At 35.6% G+C, this 21,619-nt stretch overlaps 2 protein-coding genes across 5 annotated transcripts in view; one reads left to right on the top strand and one right to left on the bottom strand.

The window, feature by feature from the left end:
* Csp (Cysteine string protein) overlaps positions 1 to 6,853 on the bottom strand; it is an 80,899-nt gene extending 74,046 nt beyond the window's left edge. For all 4 annotated transcript variants that reach the window (XM_067757732.1, XM_067757729.1, XM_067757728.1 and 1 more), the window contains exon 1: positions 6,585 to 6,853. In XM_067757732.1, coding sequence (XP_067613833.1) covers positions 6,585 to 6,622 — 38 coding nt within the window. In that variant the 5' untranslated portion in view covers positions 6,623 to 6,853. The remainder of the gene's footprint in view (positions 1 to 6,584) is intronic.
* A 13,507-nt stretch (positions 6,854 to 20,360) lies between these two features.
* On the top strand, positions 20,361 to 21,390 carry NHP2 (NHP2 ribonucleoprotein). Its single transcript, XM_067792415.1, has 2 exons — positions 20,361 to 20,689; positions 20,750 to 21,390. The coding sequence occupies exons 1-2, from the start codon at positions 20,442 to 20,444 to the stop codon at positions 20,979 to 20,981; spliced, it is 480 nt and encodes a 159-aa protein (XP_067648516.1). The 5' UTR covers positions 20,361 to 20,441; the 3' UTR covers positions 20,982 to 21,390.
* The last annotated feature ends 229 nt before the right edge of the window (positions 21,391 to 21,619 follow it).

The following is a 21,619-nucleotide window of genomic DNA, read 5'->3' on the forward strand; positions in this document are numbered from 1 at the left end:
CGTTAGCAAAGTGATCAGGGACGAAATGTTAAGGATGTGGCAAGAACGATGTGAAAATAGACAACGAGGCAGATAGACAACGAACTAATCACTGATGTTGAAAAATGAAGCACCAGAAGTTTTGGTGAAGTAAATTAATTAGCCAAATGCTCTCTGGGTACTTCAAAAAATACCTGCATAGAATAAGGAAGGCCGAAGATCCTAAGTGCGTACTTCAAAGAGTTCGTATACCCTTTGTAGCAGGAGCAACCCCCTTTGAGGCAGGGACAACCCTCGTCTATACACTTTTTATGCCCTTACAACATTGGCATGTCTTTGGAGATGACATCTTGCCACACCTTGAGACCTCGAGAAATATAGCACCCTTGTCTTTGCAGCAAGGCGTCCTCCCTCCACACCACAGACTTTATGCTACATTTTTTCTCAACATGCCACAGACTGCAGACTTTGGGGTGTACTTCTTCTCAATACCGCCTACATTGTAAACTAAATGCCTTGAGAAATATCCACCGTGGAGGCTTGATAATACGTATAGTAACAGGGCCATGATAAAGTGCTTGACGAATTGTAATAGTTTGTCAAATGTTCTGATGTATCTCTGCTATGAAAAGCTCCTTTGGAAAATTTCGTCTTGTTAACATTCCCTAGTTGCTTTGGGAGAAAACCATTGTATCTTTATAACATTTGTCATCCTTTGTTGTGTGATTTCCTGTTTCTGTAAAGAGTTCAGGTCCTCTGTCCATACCAGAACCAATGGAACTTAATCTCAGTCGAGGGAGTTACCTTGAGTGCTATAAATAATAAATGGTCGATAATTTGCAATTTTAGCAATCCAATGATCCTGAGTCTTCTCGTGACTACGTTGCATTCGAGCAGCATTCAAGGGCTGTGTAGAGCAACCGTTCAGGTTGCCAGCGCAATATATAGCTTCTCCAAACCCAATTGTCCACCTCACCTATCCGCGGCGAATCCTGTTTCACTAACAGACGAGGGTCTGGCGACCCCAAGCTCCTCATGGAACTTGGGGGTGGGGAGGGAGGGAATGGCCGGAAGGCTTAATGTGGCCACATAAATCGTTCCCGAGATGGTCGGGCTAGCACCGGATCTGTATCCGGCAAAGGACTATCACATTGATAACACTCCCCAAAGCCTTCGGGGAGCAACCTTATCGCTACAACAACAACAGCAGCATCCAGTTTCATCCTCGCAGGCACAGAATCGACAGAGGCTATTAGACCATATACCCATATGTGTGTCTTTTAGTCTGCAATGACCTGTGAGTCAAAATTCTTTAGCTGCTTTTTGGGAGATTAATTATGGCTTTATAAAGCTTTGAGTTGCATCCTCCAATTAGTATTTTCCTGCCACAGTGCTGGACTTTCACCCAAGCCAAACGAATAGTGTTATTAGCCCCTGAACGATTTAGCCTCTCAGCGCACACTGGCGGCCACCGTGGTGTGATGGTAGCGTGCTCGACCTACCACACCGTATGCCCTGGGTTCGAACCCCGGGCAAAGCAACATCAAAATTTTAGAAATAAGGTTTTTCAATTAGAAGAAAATTTTTCTAAGCGGGGTCGCCCCTCGGCAGTGTTTGGCAAGCGCTCCGAGTGTATTTGTGCCATGAAAAGCTCTCAGTGAAAACTCATCTGCCTTGCAGATGCCGTTCGGAGTTGGCATAAAAAATGTAGGTCCCGTCCGGCTAATTTTTAGGGAAAATCAAGAGGAGCACGACGCAAATTGGAAGAGAAGCCCGGCCTTAGATCTCTTAGGAGGTTATCGAGCCTTACATTTATTTTTATTTTATTATTTATATATACTGTCGGAAAATCAATGAAACCAAATGAAGCAGTTATTGATTTACTTTAAAGTGACCCACCCTAATATACTTACAAATATACATAGACTTATTAAGTAAAATAATGCATTGCGCAGAATGAAAATAATGTGGCGTTGCTCGCGCTTACAAGCAATCATAGTACATGTTCATATGTAAATCATAAATTTCACATGCGATGTGGCAGCAAAGTAGCAAAAGCGACGACAGCAGCGATAACAGCAACTGAGAAGCCACAAAGGCAAATCAAGTGCATTTATATTCTTTCTTTTTTTTTCAATCACACACTAGTGTATGTTGTGTAGCCCTTGGTGATAACATTGATGGTAATGACCAAATTGGCACCGCCTTCTTTTCCTTGTCTTCTAATCCTCTAAACCAACTCTCTTGTGTTTTTGGAGCATTGGCAATGAAATGGGCGCGGTTGCTATGTATGTGATGAAGGTCTTTACGTTGACTACAAATTCCATGTGAATTATTTTCCAGCAAAGGGGGCAATTTAGTGTCTTCATACTTGCGATCGTGATCTTATATGCTTGATCTTATACAACAAATAAATAAATTTGCAAATGATAAACAATTTTTGTAATTTTTGTTAAGTATTAAATTTTTTTACTTAAAGGTGTAGCTTCTGTCGGACTTTCACTAAAACAAAGAGTAACCCCGCTCAACCATGTTACGTCTAGTCAGAGCCTTGAAAAGTTATAGCTGCACAAGTTATCTGAGTGGTCATAAGACTTAAGTCGATTTCAGTACCGAAGCAGCAAACCGAAGAAGAATTAAATAATGGGTGCATCAGGAAAGTGTATTGCTTCAACATTTTTTGCTGATGGGTGTTCGAGAATGCCGTCTGGTACCAGTATTGTTAAAATTTTGCCCAAAATTAACCATAACTCTACAGTATATGTGAGTTCTTTACTGACCGGCCAGTTCAAACTTTAATTTATTATTATTATAAATTCCACGGTCAATGCATTAACGAGAGTTAATAACACCATTTGGTATACACATTGACGACACTTTGCTAGAAGACTTGAGTTACCTAGAACTCCCCCAGCGGGTTAGGGGGTCAGAATATACCCGCGGTAGATATGACTGTCCTAAGAGGTGACTAAAATACCAGATTCAAGGGGTTGTGTAGGGCAACCCTTTCAGGCTGCCAGCGCAATATATAACTTCTCGAACCCAATTTGTCAACCTCACCTATCCGTGACCAATCCTGTTTCGTTGACAGCCGAGGCTCTGGCGACCCCGAACTCCTCATGGTTCTAGGGGTGGGAGGGTGGGATGGGTAAGAGTTGCACGTGGTCATAACAAATCGTTCCCGATATGGTCGGGCTTGGTACCGGAACGTACCGGATCTGCATCCGGCAAGGGTCATCAACATGATGTCACTCCCCAGGGCCTTCGGGGAGTGTCCTTATCGCTACAACAACAACAACAACAGTACCTAGCACCTCTTTCGAGACCATATATGTGTGTTAACCAAATGAAATGTCCTTAAGTGTTCGATGTGATCGATCAATAGTTAAGTTAGTATATAAGCATTGTATTCATATCCGACCAAAACTCAGAGGCAACAAGCGTTTAAAATGCCGGCATTACGACAGACCATTGCGAAAATTAATCTGAAAATTGTTTTCCGCTGAATGCTATTACTCTATGCGGTCGTTCATATGAAGAACGCTAGATGCAGCAATATGAAAATAAAGAAGGAAAGGATGTAAGCGAAGACATTGTTGTTGTTGAAGCGATAAAGACATCCCGCCCCCGCCCCGTAAATTCACGTGGGGTGAGGTTGACAATTGGGTTAAAGAAGCTTTAAATTGCACTACACAACGCCTTGTTGTATCATTTGGGTGTTGTTGTTGTTGTTGTATTAACGATAACGATGTTGATGGTCCTTTGCCGGATATAGATACAGTGCGTTCCGGTAACAAAGCACCATTAAGGTACTAGCCCGACCGTCTGGGGAACGATTAATATGACCCCGTTAAACCTTCTAGGCCATTCCCCTCGCGTAGGTGAGGTTGACAATTGGGTTGCGGAAGCGTTGAAGCTATAAAGCTTTGTATTGCGCTCGTCAGCCCCTTGAATCCCTATCATTTGAGTATTTTAGTCTTACGGCAGGCATACTTGCCGCGGGTATATTCTAAGCCACCTAAGCCGCTGGAGGCCCAATGTATAGCCTAAGCTTAAAACTGAGCAACGCTTTTTAAGTTTTGTTTTTAAACAATTTATTTAGAAGATATGTGTGTCCAGTTTGGTGTTTCTATACAGGTGAAATGCACCTCCTAGTAAATAAACAAATTAATTAACAAATTGAAATTTACCAAACCAGCAACAGGTGGAATACCATTGTTTGGGCAAAAAAAAAAAAAATAGTTGTAGACCTAAAATCAAACAATAGCATGTAAAAAATACACATATAAATATGCGTATTTTTATCTAATCTCTCTTTATCAAAGGTCGCATGACATAATAAAGCCTTTCTTATGGGGAAATGCTGCTGAATGCCATGGGTAAACCACTTCAAACAAATACATGATAATGTATTATAATTATTAGCATAAAAATTTATTACTAAGCTGCATATAGTTCAGTTTGACAAGTCCTGTAGATCTATGCGGTTGCTCTACGATTATTTAGCGTAGCCGAAATGTATATGTATTTTTGAATCGTTAATGGTAATGATGCGATGATTCGACATGTGGGTTGGGTATCAGGCAATATGTTAACTTGGGACTAAAATTTCAGTGTAGAAACATATATATGTATGTAGAGGAATACATGTTGTTTGTTGGAACAAATTTGAAAAGTTATTCAAATTATTAGATCTGCATACTAAATAGCGATAAGACAATACAGTACAACAATTGTTTAGACGCTAATCTTGCCAAGTCTATTTCATTGTTTTGTTACACATACCGTAAAACATTGACACGAATATATTGAGCCAGAACTTGTAATAAAACGAGTACAAATAAGTAAGTAAAGAAAAATTGTTATCTAGAATGTATATACTAACAATTTTTATGTTAACTTAAATATATTGCAAATTTTTATTTACGATTAGCAGTTGCGCAGAAATAAAAAAATTGATGAATTTTAATAAGGCGTGATAACCCCCGAAGAGATTTTAGACCGATCTTCTCTTCCAATTTGCGTCGTGCTCCTTTTTAATTTTTCCTACAAATTGGCGGGACGGGACCTACTTGTTTTATGCCGTCTCCGAACGGCATCTGCGAGGCAGATGAGTTTTCACTGAGAGCTTTTCATTGCAGAAATACACTCGGAGTGCTTGCCAAACACTGCCGAGGGGCGACCCCGCTTAGACAAATTTTCTTCTAATTGAAAAACCTTATTTCTAAAAGTTTGATGGTGCGGTGTGGTAGGCGGAGCATGCTACCATCACACCACGGTGGCCGCGACTCTGAATAACCAAGTCCGAAATAATTTCGTCTATATCTGCACAGGCGCGTCATTCAAGACAAAGTTCCACTCTATGACTCTACTTCATCATTCTCAAATTGAGAATCTCAATGCTCCAGCTGGGTGCTTTCAGCAGATTGCAATTATAAATGTGGTTTAGTGAGCTGGACGATTTCGGTAGACCGCCTGCTCGAAATTACGGTCGAAAAGATTTCGCTACAGTACAAGAAGTGTTTTACCCAGCGTTGGCATAGCTGAATCGTTCCTAATAGAGATGACAGGTTACCGGGGGAAAACTCGAATTTCCCAGAGTCTTTCACGACCGGCTCAATTTTACTCATTAGGGTACAGTTGCCTGAGATATTACTTTCACTTGAAATTGGAAAAATGCCTCTAGATATCACTAAATGAGCAATAAATATTGGCTGTGTGCATTTTTTGGAATCTCAGAAGACCAGCAGTTTTTAATCTAAGATGATGTGGCGATTTTTTTTCATTCAAAAAAGCAAAAAAAAAGATCTAAAAATAATAAGTGTGGAATAATAATTAAACTGTGTGAAACCAATATTTGAGCACAACATTTGACACCCTTAATATTATGCATGTATGTATGTTAGTACATGTTGATGGGTGTAGATACCCTAGCCACGATTTTTACAAATGGCAAGGTTGCTTATCGCTACTGTTTCTTGTTTCCGCCACGGGCTACAACAGGCATTAATGAGCTCGATATCTTGCTTTACTAATATTTGACTCATTTGTTACGTTTCTCTCGCAATTATTTCGGAGTAACTAAACCAGTACCGGCTACTAGAGGCATATTACTATTATATCAAAGAATCCTTCAGAATTTTTAAATTTACTAATATACTTGTTCATTATAGGTACCATCACTGCCAATCAGTCATCAAACCATTCACCCACTCATCCACTTCGGCCTTTTTAAAATTCCAGCTAAAAAATATACAGCCAGCGCCCGCTTGCAGTCATCTGCTGCCAACAAACGCATGGAAAATCAATTATACGTCGACTTCGCTGCTTACGATCGATTATTTCGCTGCTAGCAGCGACGCCATATCTGCGTATGGCAGCTGCAAATGGTAAGCATATTCACTTTTATCATAATTTTTTTCAGGCTTTTTCCTCTATTACACATTTTAAACTGCTGCGCTATCGCCTCGCACCATTCGCTTATTTGTATTGAATAAATTAAATACATGATTACTTTCTAACATATTAAAGATTTTTTCCTTCTCAAGCTGCTGCTGCGTTCACTGCCGCTACCATTGTAGCCACTTCCCTATTTCTTTACTTACGACAATTTTCTTTTCTCTCCAATGCCACCAGTACTCATTTTGTTCGGTCGTTAAGATTTTTCTTCAGCGCTTGCGAAAACTTTATATGCACTTATTTTAAACAATCCGTTTTATGTTTGTTATGTTTTAATGTAATTCGATTGCCAGTTTAAATATGGTTCTCGCGAATTTTCTGTCTTAATTCTGATTCTTTTCTATATTTTCTGCACTAATTACTGACAGCAGCTGGTGATTCTACTTTTTTCATTCGCGTGCGCCCTACGACATTACATTTGTCAAAAAAGTGTAACCAGACTGTTTAGTTTTTGAAAAGTCAAAAAATTGTTGCAGTTGTATCACCTATACCAGTGAAAGCGGTGACGTATTGACGGAAATTAATTCGCGTTTCCAGTTAGAGATTATACTCTAGCGGAGGTATTTTTTCTATAAAAACCGGCATCTCTAAAATTTTTTCTTAATTACATATTATCAAAGGGAAAATTAATGATAAGGAGTTAAGTACGAAAATAAAGATAGCCTCGTGTTATGGATTCGCATCTTCGGTGGAAGCAGTAAGGAAGGCGGTCGGCATGATGTGGTGGTGCACAGTGGCTAGTCATTGTCGGCTGGGCGGGTCCTTGCCAACCTTACTGTTCCTGCGCCATAATCAGAAAAAAATGTCATATCATGCCTTTCAAACTCAGCTGTCAAATTTAAAATAAACCGACAGAAGCGCAGAGACCGACTCAAAACGCTTATAACTTCAAAATTAAAACGACATCCGGCCGAACCGGATGCCACGGACAGACCGTTAACATTCAAAAATTCAAAAAAAAAACGAAGGAAAAGAAATTGATGCAGAAAAAAAATTACCGAACCGGAAATGACCGGTTACCACAAGTACAAAATGAAAATCAAAAAAAAAAAAAAAACGGCTGAAAAATAAAAATACAATTACAAGGGCCGAATAAACTTGGGGGCGCCGCGGGTATTGCTGCGACGCCCGGTGCTTATCCCACCCTCAAAAACCATTGCCACTGACGCACCTGATTTTCAGTGGCCACTTACCTGTATAAAGAAATGCAGGCTCCGGCTAGAGCCAAACTTTTCTAAATTTCGAAATTGCGGTAAATTTAGGGAAATTTTATAAAGTGGTGGTTGATCATGAGCTTGGCGAACCACTTTTCAAATACAATCTGGCCTTGACTTTAAAACCCACCGTTCACGGTTTGGATTAAATTTCTTAATTTTTGGCAAACCTTTTTTTCATGATTTTACAATTTTTAACAATCACAAAATGGAAAAATTCTTAAATAGAGCTTTTACTAAAGCACTAGCTCATACAACGTACTTGCACAAGGGCCTTATAATTAAGCGCAATTGTTAACTAAGGTTACCAACTTCAAGCAAGTGGTTTTGAAAAAAAATTTTCTTTTGAAGAAAAGGTTGATGGTTCCATAGTCTTAGGACGTTTGCCTCTTTCGCTCTTATTTACTAAGCTAGATAAATTGGAAAAGGGTTACAATTATTTTCTAATTCCCCAGCTTACAACCACAAATTCATGGAAAGATATATAAAAAAAATTATTCCGACAGAAATTCGCCTTTGATAATTTCCCTTCATCGAGGCAATTCAAAAGTTTTCCAATAGGGTATCATTAAGTCAGAATAATAGCCGGAGTCATTGGTGCCGTATGTCGTATCGCTGTATCCGTATAGCTGGAGTCATTGGTGCCGTATGTCGTATCGCTGTATACGTATAGCTGGAGTCATTGGTGCCGTATGTCGTATCGCTGTATCCGTATCCCTAACGTAATCAGCTGGTTATCGTTACGACGGTAAACCAAAACCCAATTGGTTGGCTACGATACGGTTACGACTTTAGCGGCACCAATAATCGATTGCATTGATTTTCATAAGTTTGGTCGAATCAGCTGTTAAAAGGTTACCGATACGGTTACCGATAAAGCACCAATGTCTCCAGCTAATATAAGATATAAGGGCAGTGTCAGATGAAATTTTACGCCATACCTTTACTTCTACAGTCAGTGCCGTAGGAATTTACTGGTTTCACTTTTTTTTCTATCAGGTACTATTGTTGTCAAAGTAAAGTAGGACGTACAGTTTTATCTGTTATCAGACTGAATTGTATACCTTATTGGCTGCGCTTGTTGTAGCCATGTATTTTAATTTAATCTTATTTTATTTCAAATTGATTTAGATAAATTTTAACCACTACTTTTCTTTTATATCTATTAATTTATAATCTTTACTATTTCTTAAACCTCGTTTTATTGTAGTTCATTTACTTTTGGTATTTTTAGTGAAATTTTATTGTAATTGATTTGATCTAATGTTATCTTAGTTTACTTCATTTTATATTTTTATTATTAATATCTATGATCGTTATTATTTTATCGAATTTTGTTTTACCTATGTCTATGAATGTGTCTACATATTTATATTAATATATATATTTTTGCAAAGAAAACTTAAATATTTGTTTTTATGGTTCAATTATTTCCCCATATAAAATCATTTAAAATCTTAGTTTCTAATTCTAAATTTTTTCTCTGGAAAAAGATTTATTTTCCAACACAAAAACAACGCCACGTGGGAGTGCCTGCGAGCAAAAAAAAAAGCTATCTAGCAGCAATGATTTGCAATTCTACCAATTATTTCGTTCATTTAAAAAAAAAAAATACAGATTTGTATAATGAATATACTCGTTTCGAAAATGATTTCCAAACCAAATATCCAGAATGCTGGAATTTCAAAAAAAACCTTACTGAAAATTTCCGAATTAATTGGTTCAGGTATGCAGTTTTTTGCTTCATTTTAGTCCAATAAATAATTCGTATTGGTTTTTGAAGGGGCTTTACATTATAACTGTTAAATTGGTTGTTTTTTTTTCTCACTTAATTTTACGACAAGCCAAAAATTAAGAACCCAACTAATGAATTTTGGAAATAATTTTTGCTGCTTTTTTTGTTCTCGCAGATGTATATATATAATTGAAAATGTATAAATACGTACGTAGAAAATCGTCAAAATGGAGCGACAATTATGCAAATTTAATGTAAGTATGTAATTCTTATACCTGAAATTTCAGCTATTGGCGGCTATTTTTAGCTAATCCAAAACCGTAATACATAACGCTAAATATACTCGTGTTTTTCTTTGTTTCTTTTTCAAAGTTTGTGGTCTTATTGTAATTGGAGCAGACTCACCGCTGTGCCGTAGTGGCTATTCCTGTGGTGGTGGCCGCGGTTGCAGCGTGCCTATACTGGGTTCGTTGCAGCAGGCCTCTGGATGGAGTCCGGCAGTGGTTGTCTTTGCCAGTGGTTGGTGGTTGTTGGCGCTGCCGGAGGACTCAGCCGATGATGATGGCGCGCTGGTGGTTTTCGCGCAGTGGGTGGTGGTTGCCGTCGTGGGGTAGTTGGCGCCACGCTACTGGTTGCGCGCGCCGTTGATGGTGGTTGTGAGCGGTTTTGTCGGCGCTGTTGTTAAGGGTACCGCGCGGCTTAGCGTGCGATTTTGAGCGCTATTGGCGGTGGTTGTGCGCTTGGTGTTGTTATGGCCGCCCGTTTTAGGGGGCGGAATCGTGAGGTAATCGCCTGCTTTTTAGGGCGTTGGTGGTGGTTATTGTGGTCGCCAGTTATTGCAGATTCTATCCCTTCTGCAATGGTTTATAAGCAGTACGGCTTAGTGATCTCGATTTCGTGTTTCAAAATTTTCTGACTTTCCATGCGAACTGTGTGGAACGTGATGCGCAGTTTTGGAGTACCTTGCCACAAAAACCAGATGCATGTCTTACTAAACGACCGTCACAAACAAAGTAGTCACATCCATTGCCTAATTTGCGTACAATTTCAAATGGCTTACACTCATTTTCGCAACTTATTGAATGGTATAGTGGTTGTCTTTTTCAGGCCTTTTTGAGCGGACTTCTGCTTCGACTTTTTTCATTCGAAGGTGGTCACAAAATGTCAAACTTTGTTTATGTTAACATTTTTTGTTTATTTACTTTTGATGTGAATATTTATTAGGTTATTCTTTACTTTAGCTCACAACTACTAAAACTCGTCCAAAAATATCGGGAGAGGTGTCAAAAGACGCGCTTTGGACCCAGGACCACGAATCCGAAAACGGAAATTTAAAATTTTATTTCTTTCCAGATATATTTACAAAGTTGAAAATTTTCATGTGGCTGTTGTAATTTTGATGGTGTTGTGTACCCACAAAAAAAACTGTGGGTAAAAGTGTTTTGCGCGGATATAGATTTGTTCTCCCATGGTAATTTTTTATAACCGCGGCCGAAGGCCGCCAACGCAGAAAGGTGCTCTACGCAAAATTACTATGGATCCCACCCCCGGTTTCGGAGGTACCCGCGGGTATTTTTTTCGGTTTTTCGTTAATATCTTTTGAACGAATTAAAATTTTTATTTTCCGCCTTCGGATTATTAATACTGATGTCAAGACGCGTCGTTTGACACCTCTCTCGATATTTTTGGTAGCGTATTAGCAATCGATCCGTCAACTAGACTATTACCTGCCCAAAAATATTATGGATTCCACCCCCGGTTTCGGAGCGCTCCGTTGCCAATTTTCAGTTTTTTGGGAATATTTTTGGACAGAAATAAAATTTTTAATTTACGCTTTCGGATTCGTCGTCCTGAGTCCAGAGCGCATTTTTTTGACACCTCTCCCGATAATTTTGCACGAGTTTTTGCAGTTGTGAGCTAAAGTAAAGAATAACCCCGCAAGATCAAGGAAGAGGAAAAATTGGGAAAAAGCTTGCGGCGTTATCTTCCTTAAAATGGCTTAATTTTTTTGCACCATTTTCAGGCCTGTGACCTTATTGTGGGAGCCCAGAGAGTAAATTTGATGCCCAACTCCACTCCATCGCTATATTTACCGTCTTTGATGTAAATATTGTTTCCCGAATGTTGTAAAATAAAAAATATAATATAATTTTATGTATGAATTAGCAGTGCTAATCAAGAGTTTGCAAAAAGCGGAAGTTGTATCATCGTCCCCAACGGTCATTCCTACAGTTATCTACCAAAATATCGGACAATACTTTCGCCGCTACAACGTGAAGGAAGGACGAAGGATAAAGTCCCTTCTACATGTTCGCTTTTTTTTCAGTGACACCGTTGGAGCGAAAGGTCAATACTTCGCACGGAACAGCTGCAGCACACAAACGGATAAGCATGATGTACCACGAATAAGCCGCAGTAACCTCCCCTAGTTTCAGGGCCACCATTAGTTTACAAAGAGCGCAAATATGCTATACAAGTATACGCAAAACGGCCCTTATCAGGGCCACCACTAGTCAACAAAGAGAAAAAAAAATGCTAAACAATTACACCTACGAAAAGCGGCCCTTATCAGGGCCACAAACAGTTTACGAAGAGAAAATATTGCTAGACAATTATGTTTTACATGCTATAGATTTACTTTTGGATTATTTATATCATCCATATGATGACTACAAAAAAACTGGAGTATAACCGATACTGGAGTTGAAAACGGAAGCACAGTTGAAAACGGTACCGTAGCAGGTACCGATACCAGATCCAACCTAAACCCGAAATTGCTACAAAAGCCTCCTGGCTATAGCAAGAAGGAAAATCCGGAACCGTAATTGAAGTCAGTACTACAACCGAACTAGTATCCAAAAATTAAACCGAACAGAGAAGCCAAAAGAAAAATTGGATCAAAACAACCATGCAATGGCGCTGAACCCGAAAGTTCTGTGGCAAAGCGACTCATTTGAAATTTTCAACACACCCGTTCTTTTTTTAATTAAAAAAGATTACATCTAAAGACATGGAGTATATATCCTTCAAAGAAATCTGCTCCTCAAATACCGACACGACGAGTTTCCAACGTTAAACGTTATTATGTATATATGTATCTGCGATATTTATTAGGTTACTAAATTACTTAATTTTTACTTTACAAAATACATGAAATTTTAAAATAAATCAGTACTTATTCATGAACATACTATTAACTCAGCATTTTATATACAATCTCATCCCAAATTTTCAACATCTCTTGAAGGCAGTAACGTTAGCACTCATACATACATGTATTGAAAATAAGGTCCACTACAAAAAACATTTAGCAATAGCATTTCCCAATATAATTTTAATACTATAAAATAACGACCTAGGGGCAGATAAAGTAGGAACAATATAATTCCTAAAAAGTTGTATCTCACTTTACATTAAACTGCTTTGGAATATAAATACATTCACTAAGAGATGCATACAATACAAAACGGTCCCTTATTTATATATCATAAACAAAATTAATGTTGCGACAATTGGATATTTTTCAAATCAATTGCTTCTAGCACTATCTCCCATAATGGAGACATTTCACGTAAACGTTCGACATGTTTGATGCAGGTATCGGTAATATAATCAACCTCTTCAATGGTGGTAAAACAACCAATACCAAATCTATAAAAATTTAACAATAAATTACTTTTAAATTAACTAAACAATTCAGTACGGTAAACTCGTATACCTTATTCAACTATGTGCCAAATCCTCATCAGTTCCAATCGCACGTAGGTTCCAGTGATGCAGAAGTACATGCTGAGGCACTAGACAACGCCACATCTTTTAAGGCCATAAGTAATGATATATTTAATAAACCACTATACCTTTGCTCTGGATCACCATTAGATATACCATGTGATAATCTGGAAGTGAAGCGATCATATAAACGTTTCGACAGAAAATCTATAAATTTCTTATCATACTCCATTTCTTTGAGTGCAAGATAACATGCAGCACCAAATCCAATAGCAATAATCCAAAGGCGGAAAAGAAAAATTTTAGCTCGTTCAAAAGATATTCCCAAAAAACCGAAAAATGACCCCGGAGTGCTTCGTGACCGGGGTGGGATCCAGAGTATTTTTGCGCTGGCGGCCTTCGGCCGCGCTTATAAAATATTAATCTGGGTGGGTCCAACACCGATTTGGAGACCAAAACTATATCTGCGCAAAACACTTATGTCCACAATTTTTTTGTGGGTACTAAATATCATCAACATTACAACGCGCACATGAAAATTTTCAATTGAAAATTTTCAACTTCTTTTACAAATATCTCTTGTCCAACACAAAATATTTTACCTCCGCCTTCTGATTATTGTTTTCGAGGTCAATGCGCGTCTTTTAACACCTCTATCGATATTTATGGACGCATATTATCAGTGTCATGCTGTCGTATAGAATTACCAAGAGTTGATGCGCTGGAAACGTTGAAGAAGTGATTAAAATTTTAAATTTTTTAAATTTTCAAATTTATTTTAAGATTGTTTTTATATATTCACAATTTTAATATAAATTTTTTAAATTTATTATTTTTTTTTTACATAAATAAAAAATAAATATTTTATTTAAATTATTAACTCCCTTTCCAAAAAAATTCTTAAATATTTTCTAATTTTCAAATTATTAATTTTTTTTTTCATATGGTTCTACGTTCACCGATACGAACTCGTAATTTTACAAATTCAGAAAATCAAAATAACAACTATACAAATAACACAATGACTCACAATACAACTCAAAATTCTAACATTAGCCGTGTTTTTTTATACACGCATATACGTTTACATTTGCGCGTGAAAAAAAGCCTATCTGCGCTTAGATAATGCTTAGGAGACCCATCTAGCGGCAGTGGTTAAATAACTAGCTACAGCCACAGGGTGTACCGAAAAGCGGAGACACAATCCTCTGATGGCCATAGGGTATAACATATAGCTAAATCAGTTGCGATGAATTGTGGACACACATAGAATACATAGAATTAGTGTAGAGGGTGAAACAAAGAAACATATTTCAGTTACATCTGAGTATAATGCGTATTGAAATTTAGTAGGACAAATTTTATGCGCAGCAATTTCAGAGGTGTATTTAAAGTTTGTCGCTTAGCAGTCCATATAAAGGTTAAGCGTATAGACGTTTACGTGTAAAAAAAAACACGGTTATTAACACAACACAAAACAACATCTCTAATACAACACAAGATACTTCAACACAAGATAACTTTACAAATTTTCCTTCTACTAAATCTATTAAATTACCACCATTTTGGCAAGATTGTCCTGATGTCTGGTTTTTACTTGTTGAAGGACAATTTGAAATTAATAATATCATTGATGATAATTTAAAATTTCAAAATGTTCTAGTTACCCTTCAACGAGATACTATTTCTAAAATTTTTGACGTTATTAACCTTTCTCCCCTTTTCAATAAATATGATACAATCACAAAAATTTTATGTGAAAGATTTTCTCTTAGCGAAGATAAACGACTGGAACAATTATTTTCAAAAACTGAACTTGGTGATCGTTCACTATCTGAATTATTCAGATTTATGAAATCACTTATAGGTACTGACTCCATTGTAAGTCAAGAATTACTTTTCAAATTATGGATTCGTAAATTACCACAAGAAATACAAATCCATTTAACTTCTATTAACAATCGAAATAAAGATGAAGTAATTATTTTAGCTGACAAACTTTTTGATTTAATCAACAAACCTCATTCTTCCAAATCTCCTATGGTTTCGAGTATAAATAATAATATTTTAGAACAATGCGTTAAAAATTTAACTGAATTAACTACGGCGATTTATCAAAATTTGAATAAAATTTCTGATGATATTAATCAATTACAAATCCGTTCATGATCTAAAGACAGAAATAAATCTAAATCTCGAAATTTTTCAAGATACAGAAATTTTTCAAACAATCGTAATTTTAATTCACAAACAAATATTTGTTGGTATCACAAAAAATTTAAGAATAACGCTCTTAAATGTATACCCCCATGCAACTTTAATCAAAATCATATTTCAAATTCCGAACAAAATTTAAACTGAAACAATCCATTATGACGGTGACTGATAATGGAACTATTATTAAACCAACTCGTCGCCTATTCATATTTGATAAATTCAATAAACTTAATTTTCTTATCGATACCGACGCAGTTGTATCAGTTATTCCTTTTTCTAAATTTAAAATTTATAAAAGAAATTCGGATCTTACTTTGACTGCAGCAAACGGTTCTTCAATTGAAACTTTTGGTACAAAACTACTTAAAATTGATTTAGGTTTAAGAAGAGATTTTGAATTTCCATTCATTATTGCGAACATTGATACACCAATTTTAGGAGCAAACTTTTTAGAAAAATTCGGAATTATTGTCAATATTAAAAACAAAGAAATAGTGGATTCTACTACAAAAATTAAAGTAGCTGGATCTTCTGGATTTTCTGATATTTTCTCACTCAAAATTCCTATTGTCGAAAATAAGTTTTCAAAATTACTTAATGAATTTCCATCTATTACCTGTGAACCAGATTGTACTAAAAAAGTTAAACACCATACGGTTCACAGGATAGAAACAAAAGGTATTTTACCATTTTCGAAGCCCAGACGTCTTGATCCAATCAAACTTAAAATTGCTAAAACTGAATTTGAATTTTTAGTTAAAATGGGTATATGCACACCCTCAAATTCTTCTATTGCATCTCCACTTCATCTCGTTCCTGAAAAAGAACCAAATTATTGGTGACTTTGCGGAGACTATCGAAGACTTAGTTTTATTACTACACCAGATCGGTATCCTTTACCACATATCCACGATTTAACAATTGATTTAAAAAACAAACAATTTTTTTTCCAAAATTGATCTTGAGCGTGCTTACCACCAAATTCCAATGGTAGAAGAAGACATTCATAAAACTGCAATAACTACCCCTTTTGGAATGTTTGAATTCGTAAGACTGCCTTTCGGTTTACGAAACAGTGCTCAAACTTTCCAACGCTTTATTAATGAAGTATTTTCTGATTTCCATTTTGTATTTACATACATTGATGACATTCTTATTGCCAGTGATGACGAAGATCAACATATAAATCCTTTAAAATCAGTTTTCAAAAGACTTGAAGAATATAATTTAAATATTGAACCTTCAAAATGTACTCTCGGTGTAATAAATTAAATTTCTTAAGTTACGAAATATCAGGCGAAGGTATTAAACCATCTTTAGATAGAATTGAAATCATAACAAATTTTGAAAAACCAATTTCTATAAATAAATTACAAAAATTGTTAGGTATGATAAATTACTATCACAGATATATTAAAATTTTAGCAACAGAACTTAGTCCTCTGCATGAAATGTTAACACATGCAATTAAAAACAAACTTAAACAATTAAATTGGACAAATGAAACCACAACGGCTTTCGAAAATGTTAAAAAACTTTTTGCTAAAAATACTTTACTTACACATTTCGACAAAAATGGTACTTTATCATTAGCAGTAGATGCATCAAATGTTGCTATTGGAGCAGTTCTTCAACAAACTAGCAATAATATACTAGAACCCTTAGCTTATTTTTCAAGAAAATTAACTACAACAGAAACTAAATATTCAACATTTGATCGTGAACTTTTGGCAATTTATAATTCAATTAAACATTTTAAACATTTTCTTGAAGGTAGAACTTTTACAATTTATACTGATCATAAACCTTTAATTCGTGTTCTAAATTCTAAAGTAGATAGATCTCCTCGTCAACTACGTCATCTTGAATATATTGCTCAATTTACAAATGATATTCAATATATACGCGGAAAAGACAACATAGTTGCCGACACACTTTCCCGTATTCCAGAAATAAATGCAATTTCAACTCAAGATATAACTTTAGAAACTTTATATAAAGAACAACAAACTGATACATTTTTACAAAAAACCATTTCTGATCAAAATTCTAAAAATAATTTAAAAGAAATCCATATTCCAGTTATTAATTTAAATATATGATGTGATGTTTCTCTACAAACTTTTCGACCTTATGTTCCACATTCTATGAGAATAATTATATTTGACAAAATTCACTCATTATCTCATCCAAGTATAAGAACAACTAGAAAATTAATTCAAAATAAATATTATTGGCCTAACATGCGTAAAGAAATTAACGATTGGACTTCATCTTGCATCAATTTTCAAAAGTCGAAAATTTCAAGACATACTAAATCTCCTATTCAAAAAATTCAAATGCCATCAGGTCGTTTTGAACATATTCATATGGATATTTGCTTCTTTTAATTTTCTGACCAGTTTTTAATTATTTGAATGTTTACAGGCTTTCCTGATCTTTTCGATTTGAAATGAAAACACTAAAAAACTTTTTACCCTATGCATATTGTTGGACCTCTTCCAGTTTCAAATGAAAATTGTTATATTTTAACAATTATTGATAGATTTTCACGTTGGCCTGTAGCTTATCCACTTAAAGATATTTCAATAAATACTATAGTAAAAACTTTTATTCAAAATTATATACCACGATTTGGTATACCATTAAATATTACAGTAGATCAAGGTTCACAATTCACTTCAAATTTTTTTAAGGAATTAACTAAACTTTTAGGTTCTCATAAAATTCATACATCTCCTTACCATCCCCAAGCAAATGGCATGATAGAGAGATTTCATCGAACTTTAAGAGCAGCAAATATAGCATCAAACGACTCGGTTCATTGGTCTGACATTTTGCCATTCATTCTTCTTGGTTTACGCACTTCTATTAAAGAAGATTTAAAATAATCATCTGCTGAGCTTGTTTATGTCCAAACACTTAGAATACCTGGTGAATTAATTATTTCAAATAGTAATAAAGAACAGGATTTTTCTAATGACGCTCTTCATAAAATAAGAGAATATTTTTCGCTTGTTCGTTCTAAAGTTTTTCATCATAACAAAGAAAATTTTTTCGTTCCTAAAAAATTAGAAAATTGTGAGTATGTTTTTGTTAAAGTTCTTCGTAAATCTAATTTAGAATCACCTTATGAAGGACCTTTTAAAGTTATCTCTAAGAAACATAAAACATTTACAATTCAATACAAAAATACTATTAAAAATATTTCAATTGATTTACTTAAACCAGCAAACATACTTATTAACACCAATTTAAATACAATTACATTAAACAACAAAAACAAAAAGGGTTACATTTAATATTAATTAAAAATTTGTTTGTTTTAAATTTTCTTGGAGGGGGAGTAAATATAATGTTAACTACTTTGTATTCTTTACTTTAATTTTTAAAATAATTTTTAATTGAGTTTTCGTGTTAACTTAAAATTTTTGAATAACTTCAAAAAAAGAAAATTCTAACTAGTTGGAAAATATTTAAACTCAAAAATAAATAAAAATAAATTTTATATTTCAAACCGAAAATAAAAGAGTTTTTTTAAATATCAACCTGAATGTTTATATAGCGGTATCTACAAATTATCTAGATAATAAAAAAGCAATGTTGCTGCACAAAACAGCATACCACAACGACGCCCTTAAACTGTGACTGAAAAACTGCTCAGTAGTTTAACTGGAGTTTAAGTTTGACTAGAGTTTGAGCAAGCTTAATTTGAGCTTAGCTTAACCAACCACTGATAAACCGGGCATAACTGTCCCAAGACAAGAAACGCTTACCTCGCAAAGCGTAAAAGATATCGCATCCTCATACCGCATCCCTCATACTTTGCCAATTTTATACTTTCAACACACGATAGCCACTTTACATACATATGTGGCATTTTATTTTTCGCCATTTATAATACGCGGGCAAAGAGGATAAATATAATAAGAGCCACCAGTCTGCTACTAGTAGCGAGTAACTCGCTGGAAATAAAAAAAATGATGCCTAATGTTTTCTAAGAGGGAAACTTTTAATTGTCTTGCATTTAGCCATTCCGTGTAGGCACCTTGTGCAACTGTGATTTTTGGAAAGAGAATTAATTAATTAAATACAGTCGGAAAAATAAACACAAATGTCCCACGAAAATGTACAGAACACATTCTATGCACATCTCGCCTAAAAAAAACCAGCGACTACCTCGAAGAAAACATTTAACAAATGGCTTCAAATAACGAGTGGCGCCTCTTATTATATTTATCCTCTTTGGTAGCAGTTCTAAAACCTGAATGTCAAATAACGAGGTTACAACAGCTGTTAAAGAAATAACGAAATCCCTTTATATGAACAATCAGTTATAATGGATCATTTTCATAATCAATTGACGCTAAACTGTTTAAGCAATTTCGGTTCTTTCGTAACGTATCACGCCAACTATCCCTGCTTCGCGACTCATGCAAGCACACTGTGAAATTTAAAGCTTCTACCTGTTCAAGTGTCAAATAATATTAGCCGTGTTTTTTTACACGCGTATATGTTTACGTTTACGCGTAAAAAAATGCTTATGCTCACTTAAATATGCTTAGGAGACCCATCTAGCGGCAGTGGTTAAACAACTAGCTACAGCACAGGGTGTACCGAAAAGCCTAGACGCAACCCTCTGATGGCCATGGAGTATAACATATAGCTGAATCAGTTGCGATGAATTGTGGACACGCACCATTTTTAGAGGTGATACATAGAATTAGTGTAGAGGTGAAACATAGACACATACTTCAGTTACATCTGAGTATAATGCTTATTGAAATTTAGTAGTAATTTTATGCGCAGCAATTTCAGAGGTGTATTTAAGGTTTGACACTTAGCAGTCAATGTAAAGTTTAAGCGTAAACGGCTATAGATGTAAAAAAAACTCAGCTATTAAAACATAGTACCAATCAGCTGATTTCGACCATCACCTATTTGGTTTCGCCATGGTTGCAACTCTATGAGCATATCGAAACTCAACGGCGTTCTTTTTACAACATCCAGCGTTGCTTTCATTTATCAAACTGTCAAATCCTTCACGTGTTTACGCTAACATTTATAAACATTCATTGCGGCGTTTTAAGTACAAAATTTGCATAAAAATGGGTAAAATTAAGACAGAACCTATCGATCCCGATACTGCTGTAATTTCCACAGCAAATGTAACCGTAAAAGAGGAAGAGAGCTATGAGGATAAATTAAAATATGTGAACAGCATTTCTCAACCAATGGCGTCCAGGAAAATAGCTAAGAAATGTTATAAACTTATTAAAAAGGCGATGAAACATAAGACATACCTACGCAATGGTTTAAAGGATGTGCAAACGCGCTTACGTAAGGGAGAAACTGGGTAAGTGCAATTAAAATATATGCAAAACGACACACTAATCAACATTGATTCTTTCGAAAGAATTTGCATATTTGCCGGCGACGTAACACCGATCGACATTATATGCCACCTGCCTGCTGTTTGTGAAGAAAAAGGCATACCATATACGTATACGCCAAGTCGTGCTGATTTAGGTGCAGCTATGGGTGTGAAACGTGGCACAGTGGCATTGTTGGTACGCGAACATCAAGATTATAAAGAGCTATATGATGAACTGAAAAATGATATATCCTTCCTGGGTGTGCCTGTGTGAGGGCGTACATTTTTAAGGATAGGGTGGTCCATATAGTGTTTTTTTTAAGATAATAAGTATACTTTTCAGTCATGCCTTGATTGGTTTGTGAGAAAAGTAACAAGATGGATGTTAGATCGCAGCTCCGAAATGGCCAAATGATGTTGAAAAGCCGATTGTTAATATGGGTGGATGTGCCAAATATCTTCCGTGTCACTGTACATTTATGTAGATCATCTCAGAATAACGAACGGAAGCAGTGTATATCAATATATCCAACGAGAAAGATTTGCTGCCGTCAGAAAAACCACTCAATGGACTACCCGTGAATTAATGGATGTATGCAAATGTAGTTGTAGTGATTTTTTTATTTAATTTTTTTTTCATTCAAAAAATATTTGCTATAAGATTAATAAAAAATAAAGGCAAAGATGTATTTTTTCTTAAAAACAGGAGGTTCCCCTAAAATAACCAAACGCATAAATTTTTTTTGGTTGTCCCATCGGGATCTTTTTTATTTGCAAAATTTGCGTTTTTTCTTACTTCTTTCTTTAAATTTTCTTATAATTCTATTTTTCTTTTATTAAAATTACAGAAATCCATATAAATAGTATTTTGTAGCTATTCTTAATCATTTAATCGTTATTTTCTTTAATGTA

The sequence above is a fragment of the Eurosta solidaginis genome, chromosome 5, assembly GCF_040869045.1.
Source record: "Eurosta solidaginis isolate ZX-2024a chromosome 5, ASM4086904v1, whole genome shotgun sequence".
NCBI classification, from domain to species: domain Eukaryota; kingdom Metazoa; phylum Arthropoda; class Insecta; order Diptera; family Tephritidae; genus Eurosta; species Eurosta solidaginis.

What these genes read in the sequence shown, in the direction of transcription:
- NHP2 (XM_067792415.1), top strand. Translation starts at nt 20,442, where the DNA reads ATGGGTAAAATTAAGACAGAACCTATCGATCCCGATACTGCTGTAATT. An exon ending in TTACGTAAGGGAGAAACTGG is followed by an intron (nt 20,690 to 20,749) that starts GTAAGTGCAATT and finishes TTCTTTCGAAAG; the next exon opens with AATTTGCATATTTGCCGGCG.